At 37.8% G+C, this 20159-nt stretch overlaps 1 protein-coding gene across 4 annotated transcripts; it reads left to right on the top strand.

The window, feature by feature from the left end:
* The first annotated feature begins 319 nt into the window (after positions 1-319).
* Positions 320-20044, top strand: AASDH (aminoadipate-semialdehyde dehydrogenase). Of its 4 annotated transcripts, none has more exons than XM_030491295.1 (16): positions 320-490; positions 1176-1429; positions 3453-3573; positions 4265-4605; positions 5134-5326; positions 7660-7901; positions 9936-10042; positions 10494-10666; positions 11201-11393; positions 11659-11721; positions 11930-12048; positions 13375-14212; positions 15330-15493; positions 16125-16250; positions 17565-17696; positions 18726-20044. In XM_030491295.1, the coding sequence occupies exons 2-16, from the start codon at positions 1200-1202 to the stop codon at positions 19122-19124; spliced, it is 3441 nt and encodes a 1146-aa protein (XP_030347155.1). In that variant the 5' UTR covers positions 320-490; positions 1176-1199; the 3' UTR covers positions 19125-20044. The 4 variants fall into 4 exon arrangements, with proteins under 4 accessions (XP_030347155.1, XP_030347156.1, XP_030347157.1 ...); XM_030491296.1 differs by lacking the exon at positions 320-490 and adding an exon at positions 509-541 and having other exon boundaries at positions 1180-1429; XM_030491297.1 differs by lacking the exons at positions 320-490; positions 11659-11721 and having other exon boundaries at positions 1039-1429.
* The last annotated feature ends 115 nt before the right edge of the window (positions 20045-20159 follow it).

Raw genomic sequence — 20159 nt, 5'->3', positions numbered from 1 at the left:
CTCCCGGCACAGGGGCTGCCGCAGAGGCCGCGACAAGGGCCGTCCCGTCCCGACCCCCATGCCAACGGCGATCGCACCGGCAGGAAGGGCTGTACCACCTCGGGGGGGGGGGGGGGGGGGGGGGGGGGAAGGGAGGGAGCGACTACACGGGGACAGAGATAACTGAACTCTTGAGTGTGGCGGGCAAACCGCGCCCTTCACCCAGGCCACCTGCGGGTTTTTCAGCCTTCTCCTCCTGTCTGAAGGAGAAGCTGCTGGAGGGCTCCGGCGTCCTCCCTGTTCCTCTTACCCTCAGGAGAACAATGGCGCCACCCCGGGCGCTGCTTGTGGACGCCCTAACAGCGCGACGGCCACTGGGCTATGAGACGCTGCGTTACTGCGGAGTCGGGCAGGACGAGCACTGTGCCGCCAATCGGAAGCGCTAACGTTCTGTTGCTAGGTGGCGGAGGAGCAAAGGAGGGTGCTGGGGTGCTGCTCGGCGCTGCCTCAGGTGGGGCCCGCGGCCGCGGGGGCCGCGCTGATGGCGTCCGCCCCGGAGAGGTCCCGTGGTGCTCGTGGCGCAGCCGCCGCCCCGGGAGCGGCCAGGCCGTGCCCGTCGCGGGTGGAAACGGGGGCACTGAGCGCGGCGGGGTGTGCGGGCGCCGCCCGTCCTGGCTCGGGAGCGCTGCCGCGGCGGAGGCCAGAGGGTCTCCGGAGCCTTCCGATCCGCGGCTGGGTCACCGCTGCGGGCGTGACGGGAGGGGCCGTAGGGCCGCGGCGTGCGTGCCGCAGCAGGAGCGTTAGTGCCCCAAAAGCCTTAGCAATCCGTGCGTTGGGTTTTCTGCTTGCAAAGGAAGGATTCTATTTCACAGTTCTAGTAAAGAGAACTCGTATGAATCAAGTTATTAATTCAGTGGTGCTAAGCTTTAAAAATAAAGGCGTAATGGTGAGGAACAAACTATCTCTGTGCAATGAAATCTTGGTGAATTACTGTATCCTGGGCCTTAGTATAAGACCCATGGCAAACAATAAAAGTAAAAAGCTTTATGCTTTTGCAGTATAAAGTGTGGTGAGGCTGTGAGTTTTCTGTCATGAATCTTTCTTCCTTCTTGGTAGTGCTTTTTGTCCTTATATAGTTTGAGTGAAGTATTAGGAGTGAGGAGGTGACAATGCAGTCTGGTCTGTTCATCTTCCAGGGGCATTGAAGATGTGCATCTGAGATGACTCTTCAGGAACTGGTGAATCAGGCAGCAAGCCTTTACTCTGATAGAAAAGCAGTTTGGTTTGATGAGTGCAATGGCAAATCTCCAGCTTCCTACACGTATGCGACGGTGGTTAAGCTGGCCGTGGAATTAACAACTTTCCTTCAAAAGCACTGTGATCAGCAAGGAAAATGTGAAATAGGCCTTTACTGCTATCCAGGAATAAACTTACCATCTTGGATCTTAGGGTAATGGTTTGAATGCTTGCAGTCTGGTTTGGTTTTTTTTTTTTATGGGTCATCTCTAAAAGCAAATTTTCAGTTTGTTTTTATTTTAATAACAACAGAAATGCAGCAATACTGTAGTAATACAGGCAAGAGGCACTGGTGTCTTGCATTCTTTAAAGAAAAAGATGGCAGTATTATAATCTTGAAAAACCACTGCTAAAGTTATTTTGAATCTTAAATTCATTGATTGTAAAGTGTCTGTAACTGTTTCCTTTTTTAAAAAGTGACTAAGCATATTTATAGAACTATAAAACATTAATTACAAGTATCTGTTGTGCTTGTTGAAAAATGGAGGTGATCCAACAGAATAAAGGTATCTGTACAAGAAAAGGAGTACGCAGGTTTTTTAATGTATTCTTGTCTTGCTAGAAAAAAAATAATGCATTGAAAACAAGTTTCATGCTTTAAGCTAAATGAGCACACAGTTCAAGTTCCATTACAAACATTGTAGGATAAAGTAATGAGCAATGCAGCACTAAAGTGACATTGATTATTTAATGGCCAGGAGATTGAAATATTTGTGATCTCAGTATTCAAGTTAATTCATCTATTTTTGAAGCCCTACTTCTGCTGATAAATTCTAATGTTTATATCCTTTACGTATGTATCTTTTATATCCACTGCATTTATGATGTAATGTAGAATTGCAGCATCACAAGCATATTGTCTTCAGCTGATGTATACGGCAGCAGTTGTGCTTCCTAGGGGGATGGTCTGTGTCAGTATTTATTATTGTCACACTGCACACAAGAGGATGTATCACAGTTGAGTATAGAGATTTGAGTGAAGTGAGTGAGAGCACGCCGCAATCATAAACCTCCCAGAAGCACTGAGGAGCGTTCTCACTGGTCAGGAAATACTTTTGCCCCCAGTCCAGCAGTGGAGCAGGTTGTCCAGGGATGTGCAGGTACCATTCCTGGAGATTTTCAAGACCTGACTGGATAAAGTCCCAAACAACCTGGTCTGGTGTCACAGCTGGCCCTGCTTGAGCAGGAGGTTGGATGAAGCATGCTGGGGTCCCTTGCCACCTGGTTTATCCTATATCCCACTGAACCAAGCAGCAACACCGTTTTCTTTTGCTGTGTAACTGGGAAATACTGGGGCGTTTTGCTCCTTACAACTGTTGTTGCTGAGTCGTTAAGTGCTGCATATGATGCAGAGCAGGTTTAGGTGATTCCAGTGGTTATTCTAGTACGCAGAATGTCGTGATTTCCAAGTCTGCATTCTGGATCTCGTCATTATTGCAGTGATAAATCACTTGCACAGAGAGGAGATATAATTAATTGTACGTGGGAACCCAGCCTTAGAAGAAATGAGAAGATTTATGGGAGCTGATCAGATTTTGGTTGCCACTTTTGTCTTGGCTGTTGGTGGTATGCATAAATTCAAGTGCTTGTCTTTATCAAGTGGAGCCACTAGAGGGGGGGATTGTAGTGAGCAATTGTTGAGGAAGCACGACAATGTAAAGCGCAGTGAATGAGAGCAGAATGATGCTTGGTGTTCCTTTGCTCTTTTATTGGGGAAGAAGTTCGAGTACGTGCTCAGATTTCATGATGCTGGATTCTTTAGACTAGTAAGAACAGAAAATGCTTTCAGTGTGCAGACTTAAAGTGGATTTTTTAAAATATGTTTTAAAATCTATATATATGAACAAAAAGCTTGTATTTCATTTCCTAGTCAATAGCAGAAGCTTTTCAAATGTGCTGTTGATGTCAGTGATACCTTTGTCATCAACAGCCTGGTTGGCCATAAATAATGTTGAATGTTTTCATCTAGCTTTAATCTTTTTTCTTGCTGTAAAATACCAAAAGGCAACACTGATTGTTTTTCCTACTTTATTTCCAACAAAACATTTAAAAGTTATGTTGTGGATACATTTTCTAGCTCTGGGAATTATAAAGGTATAAAAGAAATATTAGTGAAATTTAAGAGGATTTTCTTAATTTTTTTTTTAAACAAGTTTAAAACATTTGTGTCTTGTTAGAATCCTGCAAGTTCCAGCTGCCTATTCTCCTATTGATCCAGATGCACCACCAATGTTATCCACTTACTTCATGAAGAAAAGCAATCTTCAGTATGTCCTCGTTGAGAATGACAAAATAAATGTAAGTGTTCAGGCTTTTCCAGGAAGCATTAAAGGGCAATTTAGAAATGTGTAGCTATTCAGACTGTCATTAGCTTGGGTGGGGTTGTTTTATTTCTTCATGTCAAGAGGTGGTCTTTCTCATTTGGAAAAGAACATTATTAAAATTAGCAGTTCAAAGTACTTCTCCTCCTCTTCAAAAAAATTGCCTACTTTCCTATTACAGTGTTGTCCAGGCAAGCTTCTTGGGCCCTGGCATTGGAAGACTTTTCCAGACTTGTTTCTCCATATGTCAAGGATGAGAGTTGGAAATCTTTGCAATAGTTGAAAAAACTCCTGCATTTAATTCCGTGGTTTCCTTTTGTCCAACTCCTCCCAGATCTTATACCCTCACTCATTGGAAAGGGAATAGACAAGATTGAACCATCTAGTTATAATTCAGAGTTCTTGGTTTTCTGCTGAATTCTGTATTTTCTCTTTTCATTATTTGCTTGCAGAATCGTTTATTTCACATTTATAAAGTCTATGTTCACCCATATTTAATATATAAAAATGCACGAGCTTAAAACTGTCTGATGTGTGTCCTCAAAAAGTAGGGGCATGAAAAATCAGTTTATTTGTATGAAACGCTGTTGGATATTTCATTGCATAAAGTAGAACAATAATAGCATGTCCTGAGTTCTGCTGTTTAATTTGTTTCTTTTCTCTTACAGAAATTCCGGATGTCCCATGTTAGTTATTTTAACCACAATTCTTCCACAATAGAACATATTGGTTTAACTCTCTTCCAAATGAGCTCGAGCAACACTGGTTTAAATTCACAAGTAGACAATGTGACAAGTAAATGTGAACCTTCCAAAGCTATGGCTAACTTGCAGCCAGGATATACTATTCACCCAGATCAAACCGAAGTAAAAACATCGGAAGGAACATACATGGATGTTGGCCAGAAGCGCTCTTTAGCGTATGTCTTGCACACATCAGGAACTACAGGGATCCCCAAAATAGTCAGAGTGCCTCATAAATGTATAGTGCCAAATATTCAACATCTTAAGTAAGTGTAGTTTCCAGTTTCCTTTTAAATGCTTTTACAAATTTGACACATAGGGTATTCTGGCTTGCAACTTAAAAGAAATGTATAACAAAATTAATTATTAATTATTATTAATTATATTTACTGTGTTCTGTAGTTTTTAAGTCCTAATTCCTTTTTAGGCTACCTAGGTTTCTTTCTGCTTCATTTAATACTTTCTAAAAAAAAATCAAATTATGGAAAATACCATCCTTTTTTTTTTTTTTTAAATGAGCATCCATTAGTTAAAATATGTCATCCAACAGACTGTATTGGTGTGTAATGTGGTGGGTATCTTAGTAAAGGACCTCATTAAGTTTAATCAGTAGTTACAGTCTTGATGCAGGACCTCATGCTCAAATTGTCTGGCCTGCCTATGCCTGTGTATTCAGAGCAGCCCTTAAGACCTTAGCTTTGCTAAAGCACATTTCTTTCATGCTGCTCTTCTGCTTTGAAAATGTTTTCTAACAACATGCGTTAGATTTGTAATTGCCAGCTTTCTTCTTTTAGATCCATATTTGAGATCACACGGGATGATTTGCTATTCCTGGCTTCTCCGCTGACATTTGACCCATCTGTGGTTGAATTGTTTGTTGCTCTGACAAGTGGAGCCTCTATTCTTATAGTACCAAACACTATTAAAATGGTGCCTGTGGAGCTGTCTGCTGCTCTGTTTCACCATCACCATGTGACAGTTTTGCAGGTAGGCAACACCTAAGATAAGTGTCTTCAGTGTCTTGCTTCTCACCCTTCCTAATGTCTCCTGCTTTTTCATCAGTCTAGATGTTAATGAGAATAGAACAGATGTGTTCTTCCTTGAGGGCGCAGCTCATGCTATCCTTTTTGCTGTAGAGTGTTAGCTGATTAGAAAATTACCATTTGATCGAAGCCTTGAACATTTTCTGACAGAAAGCAAGGAACTAAAGATAAAACCAGTGTTCATCTTAAGAAACCATTAATTCTTAAGACTTAATTATTCTGTTAATTAAGCAGTTAGTTCTGAAGAATCTGGTAATGGAGTAACCTGTTACAGACATTTTTACCACTTTTTAATGGGCTTGGTCTTGGAGCCTTTCCTCATAAAGAACTTTTAAGTTTTAATGGTAGCCTCTATGCTAAAAATACAACAACTAAACCATTTCCATTTGTAGGATGATAAAACGTTTGTTGTTTTTACAATAATGAGAGCAAGAGAATAATTGCTTCCACAGTAACACATTGTTTTCAGGCCACCTTTTTATATGAGGCTTCATGTGCTCCTTGTGCCTTAGCATGCATCATCTCCTGTATTGTCTCAATTTTGATAGTTTTAAAGTTCATTTTTGGAAAATTTACTTGAAGTTATGAGCATCCAGCATTGCTGAATAAGTCTAACCGTTGCCTTGTAGTGTAACAAGGTGTTTCGTGAAACTATTAATTGTGTATGGAAACATAAATTAGGGTAAGTCCTTAGATCAAGGATCTCACTTGTAACTGATTTTGAACAAAATGAGTATGATCTGATTAGCCTATTAATTATGATAAATCAACCCCTAAGCCTTGCTTTGCCATTAATGTTGTAATTCTGAAGTATTTGCACTCATAGAAATGCTGAGATTTCCTTTTCTCTTGGACGAATGGTGGTAGTTGAGATTGTAGGGTATAAATTTAAGATTAATGAGTAGTTAGCTGAAGATTCCACAGCAGAAAAAAATCAACTAGTTACAAATACTTTGTAACTTTATTATCTGCTCTTATTTATTATGATTACTACAAATCTCAATAGTGTAGATTTTCCTATCATATACAAGTTTCTTGATCAGTTTAGCAGAATTTTTAAAGTATGGGTTTTAAGACTTTTTAAGATACAGGGGTTTTTAAGCATGTTAAGCATTAATAGAGAAAGGTGAAATTTGGCGAATGGAGGCATTTGAAATGTCTTTCTAAGAAAAGTTTGATTTTGTGATTTTTTTGATCATTTTCTTAATCAGTGAAGGAAGTGCTTCCCAGCTGAATTAATGACAAAAATGTTTTCCTTAGAGCTTAACTGATGAATAATTTTATGATGTTTCTTAAATTATAGCAAGACATTACATTCCCCTCTTGACTTGGTTGAGCAGACTTGAGAAATCTGAAAAGTTATTATGAGGGAGGGAAAGAGTAATTTTTACCCTGTCTTTCTTCACTATAATTCACCAAAGTTAAAATGATCAATTGAAAAGCGATGGTCTTCATCTATTACTAGAAGAAAATAACCTGGTAAGAAATTATTCCATTGATTTTCCAGTCCTCTTACTAGAAAAAGTAGGCAAAAATGAAAGTGAGATGTGTCTGTTAAGATGATTTGTTGCTTTTCCTTTCAGTGAAAGGGCTCTACATCACCAGTAGTTTGACAGGAGTTGTATTTAAGGAAGTTGTTTTTTTTCTTTTAATTCCCCTCCTTCTCTTTCTCCCCCTTGCTCATTTTAGAATAAGATGAGAAGGCTTTCAGAAAAACTAATCTTTGTATACTGTTACATTTACAAAAATCAGGAATAACCCAGAATCTGGCATCCTTGGAATTTTTAGTGCTATGGAAAGATCTTTAAATGTTCTATGTGTAGGTTAATCACTTGTATAGGTTGTTTTTGCTGTAACATTCTGGAATGAAGGGTTAAAAAAGCTCAAACAGTAACATCAAGAGAATACTGTGTTTTCTGCTTTCTGTTTCAGAGTAATTAACATGAGAACTAATGTACACACTCTTTAGGTAATAGCTGTGGCACAACAGGGAACCCATAACACATCTAAGTAAAGAGGAAACTGCAGAAGAACATAGATTGGTGCTGATAGTACTCATTAAGGCTTCACATGAGAAACAAAATCTCACAGAACACCACTGTGATATATATACTGGTATCTGATGGTTGATGCCGTCTGCTCTACGTAGATGATTGTTAAGTACATCCACAATATAGCTATGCGGTGGATATGGTAAGGCAGGAAGATAGCTACAGGTATACTGAAAAAATATAACAGGTCTTTCTCTAATCTTTTTTTATAATATCTATCATTCAGGCAACACCAACACTTCTCAGAAGGTTTGGAGCTCACATTATTAAATCAACAGTGTTGTCTGCAAATACTTCACTTCGTGTCCTAGCCCTTGGTGGCGAAGCATTTCCCGTAGTGAATCTCGTGAAAAGTTGGAAGCATAAGGAGAACAAAACAAGTATTTTTAATCTGTATGGTATTACTGAAGTGTCGAGCTGGGCCACTTGCTACAAGATTCCTGAAGAGGTTTTTACTGATGATTTTAGGTAGGAAAATTGACTATTTTCATGGCTTGTGAATGCATGTGAAGAATGAAAATGACTGGAAATAGAACCTTGGTCTCCTGTTTCCAGGGCTACTGAGTCCTCATGAGTGTTTATGCTGGTAGAAGTTACATTTGTTTTTAATGTAGAAATAGACTAATCCAGTCTATTTCTCTATTAGTCTCTCTAATCCAAGAGAGACTAATCCAGTCTCTCTTGCTGTAATACATCCCCCTCAAGTAACAGTTGTTGATGAATGATTCTTGAATGACAGAACCGCAGTCTAAAATTCTGTGTACTGTTGACCTGTTAAGTTTCATATAATATGTCTTGATGGTCTCTGTTTTAGTCATCTCTGTATCTAGACCTCTTCCTCATTCCAGCCTGTGATTCCACATGCTGAACCTGGACGAGCCTAGTCAAGGGTGTACTGTCTCTCACTATGTGACACTATTGAATCGTTTCGCACTTCTGCGGTCAAACGGCTCCTACCCAATTTGCTAGTAACTTCAGTTAGCCACGCTCTTGGTCATCATGAGGTTTTTCCAGTAAGATCGTGCATGGTCAAAGAGAAGAAACCTAACACAGCTGTCAGTGAGAGTAAAGAAATGGGTCTAACTTTTAATATAGCCCTGGAACAAAGATACAGTCATAGCTTAGTGCTGTCAAGTTCAGAATGTTACTTTTGAGATTCACTTGTGTTAAGCAAAAATGCTCAAGTTTATTTTCAAATGTAATCATAATATATACGTGTGTTTCTTACTGCTACCGTGCTTTTGCCTACAGTTTTTAAAACTCCACAAATAATCACTTAAGCAGAGAGGAGGTACTGGGTTTTTTCTAATATTGCATAATACACTATTCAGCAAATGATTCCACTGATATTAGTTGACCAGTATGCTTGGCAGAAATTTGTCCAAGTGGATCACCCGTGGTCTCACAGTAATTTTACTTGGACTCCCAGAATACTTCCTTTTCATCATTTAGCACTCCGCCTTTTTTTACTCAATTTCTGACTTCTGTTTTGTTGTTGTTGTTCATTGTATTTTATAAAGAGCGTTACAGGAGTGTGAAGATCATGAAAGGTACTTCCAGCTAGTTCAGTGTTTCATTTGCTCTCTGAAATGTGTAATTATTCTCTGGCATGATAATTATACATGCGATTTGAGTTAGATGTGTTGTATTTTGAACAAATGATACAATACATTAACCTGGTACTTCTACCCTTGAAAAGTGAAAATGGTGGATGGGCATAAAGGGTTATTAAATTCTTATGCAAAACTCATTTTCATTCTGATTTCTCTGAGTTCAAACATTAATACTTCATGATGGAAATTGAACTGGAATCCATGCCTAATTTCATATATTACCAAAGTTATTTAAAGTTACTTTGCTTTATAAATTTTATTATACTAAAGAAAATATATTATTCTCTACTCGCACTCAGAAACAGTGTCTATATTCAATAAATGAGGTACTGCAAGTGCTTGAAGAGGCTAGAGAATGAAGAGAAAGTAAGGAATCAGTCTGCAGTCAACAGAAGTTATACTAGATATGTACTTGGCATTGAAATTACAGTTTCTTTTATTTCAGTCTTTTCTGAAAGAGTCAACTGTACTTGTTGCCACAACATCAGTAATAAAATAGAACAAAAGCTCAAAGGACAGGGAAAGAATGAATTAGAAAGCAGCTACATATGTTTAAATTGGTTGATTTGATGGAAGTTTCAACTTAAAAACTGGCTGAAGCTCTCAGGGTTCTTTTGGGGTTTTTCAGAGTCTGTTCAAGCCTTATTTTCTGTAATTCTGGGGGGTTTTGGTAGATGAAAATGAAACCCATGCACACTGACATTTGTAATTTTGAACAAATTGAGATGTTTTTAAAGAAGAAACATTTGTAGAAAGAAGCCCCAAGCATCTACTTTTGTTCTAATGCCAAACCTTTAAAAGAGCTTTAAAAAAGTATGCTAACTCATTTCTAAAACAGTTGTTTTGTGTTCAGAAGATTTTTACTATTTCTCTCTTTTAATGTATTTAGAACTGATTTCCATATTCATTTGGGATCACCGCTCCTTGGAACAAAAGTTGAGGTCAGAGATGCCAATGGTTCTGCAGTTCTGGAAGGCGAGGGACAAATATTTATAGGTTACTTTATATTTCTTATTCATCTAAGATACTTTTCTTAGTTGACTGAGTTTTAATAATATGTTGATTATTTTACTTGTCTGCCTCTGATATACAGATTAATATATAACTTAAGTTCCTATTGGGCTGGGAACCTTCTGATGGTATTTTAAGTTGTTGAAATGATGATCAGGAAATTACCATCATTTTATCTGCACGTTGTGCTTTCATTATATTGACTTTTTTTCCTATTTGCATTTTGACATTCTCAGGTGAAGTAAGTTTTGTCTGTTAACTGAATTTAACTGCACAGCCCAATTTGCACATTGCAGAAGTTTAGATATTGATAATAATCTTTTAGTACTTCTTACAGTGCTTGTTAGAGTGTAGGAGAATTTGACAAAATACTCTTTGTAATTTTCATTTACAGTTAGCTATTTAATATATAGGACCACAACTTTTTCTTGTGTAGGTGGTGAAGAACGAATCTGCTTTCTTGATGATGAAGTAACTGTACCCCTGGGCACAATGAGAGAAACAGGGGATTTTGTAAGAGTGCAGAATGCAAAGTTTTTCTTCTTGGGCCGGAAAGACAATCAGATTAAACGTCACGGCAAACGTTTTAATATTGAATGTTTGCAGCAGGTAATGCAACATCTAGTAAGTAGAGTTATGCCAGTATAAAAGAGCAGGGATAAGGAATGCATCATTATCATCAGAGATGGGTACTTACTAATTTTCAGATGACTTTTAGGAGTCTTAAAAAGTTGGGAGGGTGTATTATCAAAAATCTAGTCATATAATTTAGAGAGGAGTTTGGTTCTTGGAAGTCTGTTTTATTGTATGGTTGCTTCCAGGAGAATTGAGAACTGTATAAACACCCCAAAAAATACTGAACATTGTACTGCAATGCTTGTGCAGTGAGTGTTCTACAAGATTGTCAGACTCATGGAATATGTCTCATTGATGACAATTAGGCAAATGACATATATCTCTGAGTTTATTTTTATGCAAAGAAGTACAAACTTCAGCTACAAGAGAAGCTATTTCGTAGGATACAATGTAGGAATGGGAGGCAAATACGTTTTTTAAATGTGTACTTTTTTGATTGTGCTTTTACTCATTGTACTCTATTGATGAACTGCATTTCAAAGCAAGACTAATATTTTTTAATTACAGGCTGCTGAAGATCTTTGTCAGGTAGAAGCTTGTGCAGTGACCTGGTATCAGCAGGAAAAACTTATTCTGTTTGTTGTACCCAAAGATGATTTAGAAGAGAAAGAAGTAGTTAAAGAACTCCAGAAATGTCTACCAGCTTACGCAGTCCCTGATGAGCTTGTCCTGATTAAAGCTTTGCCTTTAACATCACATGGTAAATGACATTATTAAGTACCCTTGCCATTTATTTTAATCAACTTTATTCCTGTGCTTTTTTTTTTTTTTTTTTTTTGTAATTTATCTTTTTATTAACCAAACTCCAGTACCCGATTCAGGCTTTTAAAATCTGTAGATTAGTTAACTTAACTCCTAGTAGAAAATCATGACTGCTGTTATGTTTTCTTGATACTGTTTCATTTGAGAGTCAAAGAATAGTGGTAAAATCAATTTAGTTTTAACGCTGCATATTTCTTTCTCAATCGTTCCTGTTGCAGTCCGCAACAGAACCCTGACTTCAGCCAGGGAAAGATCAGATCTTGAAGGTGGGATTATGTGGGAGGCTAGGCTAAATTTTCAAAAACCTCACTGGATTCTGTATATTTGATTGACTGGGTAAAAAAAAATGCAGGTGCATTGAATATGGATAAGGAAGTATGTACAAGAATAAAATCACTTTTTAGGCACAGCAAGTTTTGAAATTGTGAATGCTAAAAGAGCAATGAAAAAAATCATACTTTATTTTCTACAAAGGCAAAGTTGATATATCTGAACTGAACAAGATTTACCAGAACCATCTAAACTCCAGAAGGCGTGACAGTAAGCTGAGTGGCGCAGAGGAATTGTGGGAAAGATTGCAGTATTTATGGAAGGTAGTATTTTGGGCTGCTTTTTATCTTTGCAAGTGGATCATTATACATGTGTCAGGAATTAAACAGTTTTAAGAAGTATGACTAATGCAACCCGAACATTCTAGCTGCCTATAGATTTAAGCAGTACAACTCTTTCTGTTCAGTTAATGCTTAAATATAAATTACTCTGCAGTGGCCAAGAGGGAGTCATTTATATTTTTCTATCAGATAAAACTGCAGGCAATGAGGTATAAGCAATTAGCATAGGAAGGACGTAACCTGTCAGTAGCTTTTTGAGTACTGCTTCACATGCCAAGGAGGGTATTCCTAAGGGAAACAAGGAACTGAGACATGGAAACTTTGTACAAAATAGCTACTGTGTTAGTAGAGTTTCTTATTTCTCAAGACAATTATGAAGAGTCTTTTTTTTAAATAGATGGCAAATTTGCATGATTGTCTCATGGAATGTCTGTTTGTGTTGTTTCTAAACTCCAGTGCTAGAGATGTTTTTCAAGGTATTGAAATGTGATGCCAAACAGTATTACTGTTTTGGTTTTTTTCAAAGGTAGACTTCCAAGTTTCACCTGAAAGTTGGGTTTGCTAGGACCTGAACAAGTAAATGTAGTGAAATTAGTAACCCAGTTTGCCTGTGCTGATACTCGCAGTATTGGTGGCTGTAGAAATGATAACTTAAAGGGATGGCATGTGCCTTAGACCCATTACGGACAGCAGAAAAGTGGCTTCCAAAACCAGAGGATTTGTGCTTCGTACCCAGACTTAACCAAGTAGAGAGTGCAGTGAGAGGTGACATAGTAACTGCTGTTTGTTGCAGTAACAATGCCAAATCCAAAATCCTTCATGAATTAAAGGTGTCATAGGTTCCAAAGTAGGTAGGTAAATTGGTTACGTAAGTAATTCAGAAGTAAAAGATACCAGTTTATGTGTTATTAATAAAATGAAGCACCTAAACCAATTTCATCAAAAGACATTGATGTTTTATCTGCAAAGTTGTCATTAATAGTATTGTGATTGGAAACGGCCAACAAAAATACACCGCAGTTTGGTTTAGTTCCTTAAACTGCACAATTTGAATGAGAAAAACATTTCGTAGTACAGAACTAGTATCTCCCTGTTTCCCCATTTCTCCCCAGCTCTTGTTCCATCACTACCTCAGTTGGCACTAACATGTTTCATGTGACTTTTTGCAGAGTATTGAGTTTCCTGAGTTGTTGACTTTTAGTGGGACTTCTGGGTGTTCAGGTGGATTTTACCCAACTTGAGTTTTTATGTGTGTGACATGGTGTAACACCCATGGACTGTTACCTCTTTCTTTCTTTTTTTCTCTAGTCTGCTCTGGGTCTTCTAGGTGATTCCCCTGGAATTTCTAAAGATGCGGTATTTCTGCACAGTGGTGGAGACTCCTTAAAGGCTCTACGATTTTATGATGAAATTGAGATGCTGGTAGGCAAAGTGGTGCCTGGACTCCTTGAAGTTATTCTCAGTCACTCGATTGAAGAGGTTTATAGACATATTCTTAAAATTCTGTTTCCAGATGAAGACCAATTAATGACTTATGACAATGCTGTGAAAAGAAAATTAAGTGGGAACAGTGGAGAGGAATTCCATGGAAAATATATTAAACTGAAATCTGAAAGAGGTCTTGAGGTTACTTCAGGGTTAATTTCGTTTATTGCACTAAGCAGAGGAAATCATTTTTTTCCTATGAATTTCACCAAGACTTTTATGCAACCCAATAATACGGTACAGGTGGGAGTGGAACTGCTGCAGCAACCATCCTTTCTGCATTTAGTGACTCCAGGTATAATGAAAAGCCATGCACAAGGGTATGAAATGGAGGACAGTATCTTAACAGTTACAAACAAGGCAAATAAAACTGACTGTGGCTCTGTACAGGATATCCATGCAGAGTGTAGTCATGTAACAACGGCGGAGTTGGCATTATGCATAAGGTGGAAGTCAAATACAAGAAAATGTGTTGATGCATCACCACTGGTTATAATACCATCTAATGAAGAAGTATCTGCATCTGTATATGTTGGCTCTCACTCTCATGCAATGCAGGCGATTGATCTAGATTTGGGAGAAATAAAATGGGAGAAGAACCTTGGAGATCGTATTGAATCTTCTGCCTGCATATCTAAGTGTGGAAATTTCATAGTTGTTGGTATGCCTTTTGTTTTTGCCTTCATTTTAAATCATGTTTTTTCTGCTAAATACAAGATGAATGACAGAGAATCTTATTTTTTACCTCTGAATGTCCTCCATCTATGCTTTCCATAAATTTCTATATCTGTGTCAGAATTAATTCATTATAAAATAGAAACAGAAGGAAGAAGTAAGTTTCATGCTAACCATTGATGGCGCTTATCTAACATATACACTTGTGCTTTAGTATATGCCAATTTAATAATAAGGCCTTATTAAGGAATAGTCAGTGGGTACCATTTCTTTTTAACAGTTGATAAGGTGTGACCTTTAAGCTGTTTTGTTGTTTTGTTGGGTTTTTTTTTTTAAGTATGGAAAGATGATACAGTCTTAAAATGTCTTTAAAAATTGATAGAGGTAGAAATTAATATGTAATGTCTCAGATTATTTTTCACAGAGTTTTAATTATCTCATTTGACTCTTCTTTTGGGAGATGTAGAGAACATATTTCAATAGTTTTTTTGGGTTTTGTCATATCCGTTGTCAACAGAGTTGCCATTATTCATCTTAGTGTTATCTTTTTAGCTAATATGTATACATCACTGGTTAGCACAGATGTCCAGGTTATGAGGATTTTTCACACAAAGCTAATATTACCATCTTTTTGCTAGTATTTTGATTGTTATTTACTCTTACAAAAATTAATATTTCATTAAAACTTAAAGAGTTTCTAGAATTATAGTTCAGGTTTCATTAGAAAACATACAGACTTTATTCTTTCAGCATCTTCATTTTCAGCAAGGAAGACTAGGGAAAGAGGTAGTTTAAAAAAACATTCTTACTCTCCATTTTCAGCAACTCTTCATGACTTTTAATATTATTACTGTAGAATTTGATAGAAAGGCAGTGAAATGTAACCTGCAAAGAACACGCAAAACAGTCAACTTTGAATGTATGAACTATCAGCAACGACTTTGAGCTAAAAGGAGAAACTTTAGGAAATGTTTTGAAAATGTATCTATCTCATGAGTCATCTTGTTTTTTTCCAAAAGTGATGCAGCTAGCAGCATAAATCACACCATAAATACAAATAATCATTATTTCCCCCTTCCCCCATTGTGTTTTATTTCACACAGGTTGTTACGATGGCTTAGTGTATGTGCTTCAAAGCAGTGATGGAGAAATACACTGGACTTTTGTCACAGAAGATTCTGTGAAAAGCTCTGCAGTTGTAGACCCTTCCAGTGGACTAGTCTACATAGGATCGCATGACCAACATGTGTATTCTTTGGATATTTATGTAAGAATACTGATTAACCTTTATGTATGGAAGAATAAATATCCAGCTGGGACCCTATTTATAGTACACGAGATGAAGTTCCACTGGTGTTAGTATTCTCAGGAGTCTACAATTACAGTTGTAAAATAGTTAGGCCAGCTTGAAGTGGGGTTAGGATTATGTGGTATTAAATCGTTACAGTGGTGTTCTCAGCTGTGGTTCTTGTGCCAGTGTTTTCAGTCCTGGTTCAAGCAAATCTTAAGTTTCTCAGTTATTAAATTCTTCGCGGGTGTTTCAGAATAGGGTGCCCAGCTAGAAATAAAACTTAATAATATATTAATATTAGAAATAAATCTTGATAGTGGAGAGAGAATCTTACATTCTAAAAGAGAGATGAAGGAAGATGGAAAATAAGAGGGGCAGATACAGCCTCTTCATTAGCTGAATTTCTTTTATTTACTGGAAAAGAAAGTAGCCAACAGCATGTGTTGCCACAATAGCATGTAGATTGTGTCTTCACTTCTTAATTAGTGTTTGCTGACTAAATGCAGTGTTTGATAAACTTTGACATTTGAAGGACTTTGTAAATATGATGAACGATGAACTTCAACTCCTGTAGAAAAATTATTTATCTTTTTTCTTGTGCTTACAGAAAAAGGCATGTATGTGGAAGTTACATTGCGAAGGTGGAGCCGTGTTTTCATCTCCTTGTTTAAGTTCTTTACCACATCATCTTTATGTTGCTACACTAGGAGGACTATTACTGGCTGTAAACCCAGTATGTACCTTTGCTTGTCTTTGATCCCAGTCTCAAACTTAAATGAAACCAAAATGCGTTTCTGAAGTTAAGATCACCTTTCTGATGAAAGGAACCAGATGATCATACGTTACCATAAGATATTTTTCACTTGAGGGCGTTATTATTATACACAAGGTTACCATAATAATTCCTGTATTTCAGAAAGCCATCTGGTGATAAAGAGAACTGAAGTAAGTAACTTGCTTGAATTTACATGCTGATTATAGACCAAAGTTGGAGTCAATGTCTTCTTATTCCCATAGACTACCTTATCAGTTAAACTAGTGAATGAGATTATGTCTAGATTTGTTTTTTCCCTCCCTCCCTTTGACAGTAGTTTTAGAAAAAAACTGCACAAGCTTTCTGAGGTCAGAAAAAAATAAAGAAGCCCCTTCATTCCTCTTACGGTTTCCTTACCTGTAGTAATTTAAGGAGCTCTCCTCCTTAATTTTGGATTCCTATTCTGTTCTCTGCTCCTGGAGAATGTCGTTCTTGATAGATATTGGTAGATATTTCATGGGTTTCTGAGGCATTGTTGGCTTACAGCTGGTCCTGCTTGATAAAAGGAACAGTCACCTGGAACAGCTGTTCGTGTTGTACTCGCACAACCCAGAGTATGAGTCCTAACCATCTTTCCTCCCACCCACTACAAGTTTCTGCAGTAACACCCAACCTAGAGTTAGAAAACTAGTTTATGGTTTTGCAGCTCTAGTGGGCTGTGGTTAAGAAAAAGCAGATTTCTCCCTACTTACCCCCCTGTAATCCTGAGTAACAAGTAGTTGAGAAATCCAGCTGTAGCACCAAGTGATTTTTTTATAAAAACAGGAATGTGCAGGCTACATCAGGAGCTTATTGTGACAGTCATAGATTGTGGGTTGCAGCATTTCCTACTGTATTTGTGGTTAATGACATAATCAATGTGACTTGCTTTCAAGAGACCCTCTCCTTCCCTGGTCCTTGTCATAGACTGAGGAACTGGGAATGGAATTAAAAAGAATCTATCATTTATTAAAACTACTACACTAGTATAATTATTATTTTGCCTAGGGGAAGGAAGAGAAGGGTGAAACAGGAGTATTGAGTATCCCATGGAAAACGGTAAACATTTTGCTAGATTAATATTTGAAGAGAAGTTTTGCTTCTGGTAGGCATTCTGGATGGGAGAAGTCTGGTTTTCATTGCCTCTCCTTCCCCTCAATTCCCGAGGGCTGAGTCAGGCTGTGAAGAAAGGGTTGTTTTGTGCAGCTTCTTACAGTTATGTTAATTACAGTTATTCCATGCTGCCATTTACAGGTGATGGGGAGTAAGATTTGGAAAAGCTTCCTGAGAAAACCACTCTTCTCCTCTCCTCACTGCAATGAGAAGTACGTTTGCGTTGGGTGTGTGGATGGAAACTTATATTGTTACAGTCATTCTGGAGAAAAGGTAAAAGTGGTGTCATTAGTTTTTTATGTACATCAAAAACCCCTTAATAAGGTGCTTTATTAATACTGTTTTCTGAGGTTTAATGATTAACACATACCTTTTTGTGAACCAAATAAAATGTCTATTGTTACAGAGAGGAGAAAGTAGAAAAGCTGTTTGCCTAGAGTAATCTATGTAGTTCATGGCAAAACCACAAACTCTCAAGTTGCTTGATGCAGTAACAGAATTTCTAGTCTAGAGCTTACAACCAAAATAAATGGTTAAGAGTAGAACAGGCAAATGAAAGGGTATGGGTTTGGTCTTGGAGTTTTTCAAATGTGTTAAAGCCATCTTTTCTCAGGTTGTTTAGAAGTAAAGGTTTCTTAGAATGTTTATGCATTTGTCAAAAAATTCTGGCAAAATATGTGTCAGCCTTCATGTTCAATTAAAGGAGGATATTTGTTTAGTTTGTCAGAGATGAATGTGGTTTGTATCTGGTGTTAAAACAACTGATACTGTTTCTGCTTGTTTGTCTGAGATGCAGTATATATGGCAATTCCTAAGCCTCTTCTAATTGTAAAATACGTGTTAGCTTATGCTCTGCTCTCTGTCTGCTTGTAGCAGTGTTACAGAACTGATACTCTCTTGAGGAGGGATCTACACATCATTAGCATGAGCAGAAGAAATATATATTACAAACGGAATATTTGCCTTTTTGGCAAAGAATGTCATGTTAGCAGAATTCACAAGGTTCACTACTAATTGTGGTACAACAGCCCAAGAATATTATTTTCCCAAGTTGGCCATCTTTATGTGGGCCTCACAGAAGGTGGTAACCCTCGCACATCTATTTTATGAGTCTTTTATCACTTACTCCGTGTGTAAAAACTTGTAATTTGACAAGTAGTTTAGAAGCCCTCGCTGAAATCTAGTATGCTCTTGAAATAAAATGCTTTCCTGTCAACAACTAGTCTATTAAAAAATTACAGTTGCTGTCAAACTGATAATGTGGACAACCTTTCATAATGGGTGGTTATGTTCTTTCTGTAGGTTTGGCAGTTTTCCACTAATGGACCGGTGTTTTCATCTCCATGCATCTCAAGTTTAACTAAGCAAGAAATATTTTTTGGCTCCCATGATTGCTTTATCTACTGTTGTAACATGGAGGGTAATTTACTGTGGAAATTTAAAGCCTCTTCAAGTGTATATGGAACACCATTTGTTTTCCAAAGCGATGACTTAAAGAACAAAATTCTTTTGGCAGCAGTATCTACAGATGGCAAAGTGTGGATCCTGAATGCCAAGAGTGGAACAGCAGAAGGAGTAGCTAAGCTTCCAGGAGAGGTTTTCTCTTCCCCTGTTGTGTGGGGAACAAAGCTCGTTGTTGGCTGTAGAAATGATTATGTTTATTGCCTAGATTTGTGTATACCGGAAAAAAAGAACAGCTAAGGTATTAGGCTGCTTCCTTTTTATTGTTTACATTGTAAACTAAGAACTCACAGGTCCTCTCTACCTCTCTCTCTATTTTACTGAAGGCAAGAGGTGCTCTTTGCAGACTTCCTAGGTAGCATTTTGCAGCAGGCAGTGTCCAGCATAAGTAGCGCTCTACTGATTGAACGAGGATGGCTGCTCAGCACCAAGCCAGAAGTTTCACTGTCCCTCCCTGATTTTCCAGCTACAGTTCATGAAATGACATGTTTCAGATGGTTTGGATTTGAATGTTGTGCTTTGGCCCGTGTAATGAGAAAAAGAAAGTCAGTAGTTTGGCTTCAGCTTGCAGGGTTGAGAGAAACTGTGGTAAGGTGCCATACTCTGCAGCTTGGAATAACATGCTGTCTCCCTGAGGGAGAAATGTATTCCTCTCTCTGAGTCCAGCCTAGCCTGTGCCCTGAGGTTCCTTCCTAGCCTGTGCCTGGCTTTTCCATGCATCAGACTGGTGTTTGTCTAGTCTGATGAGGTTTCTGTGCTGTGGCAAGGTACCCCAACTCCTTTCTTGAATCTTAACTTTTAACTTGATTTCTGAAGACATAGCCTGCATTGCATATGCCTGGTAGTAGCAATCTGGTTGCTACAGTGTGTTTAAACTGAATAGTTCATCTCTTGTGAGTCTAGGCCCTCCATGGCTTCAATTTAGTCAAGCATATACTGACACTCCGTTGAAGTCAGCAGGAGTTTCTTCTTATATTCTAAAGTAGAGAATATATCTACATGTGTATATTTATTAAATTTCAATGACAGGTACAGTATTGGTTCTAAGATGAAGTGTGCATTGCTCAAATCAACCATTGTCAATTTTTTAAGATATTTGAATGAATGCTCGCTACAGTGTCTTGGCAGAGAACTATTAATAAAAGATTATGTAAATTTGGTTTGGTTGTTTTTAACACCTTAAATGAATTACCTGTATTAGAAATGCAAATCAAGTATTTTCAGTGACAAAGTACACTTAACTGAGGTCATCTTTCTAACTGTAAGTAAGTCTTT

The sequence above is a fragment of the Strigops habroptila genome, chromosome 7 (genome assembly GCF_004027225.2).
Source record: "Strigops habroptila isolate Jane chromosome 7, bStrHab1.2.pri, whole genome shotgun sequence".
Taxonomy (NCBI): Eukaryota; Metazoa; Chordata; class Aves; order Psittaciformes; family Psittacidae; genus Strigops; species Strigops habroptila.
The sequence above is the reverse complement of the archived record's forward strand: the minus strand, read 5'-3'. Positions and strand labels throughout refer to the sequence as shown.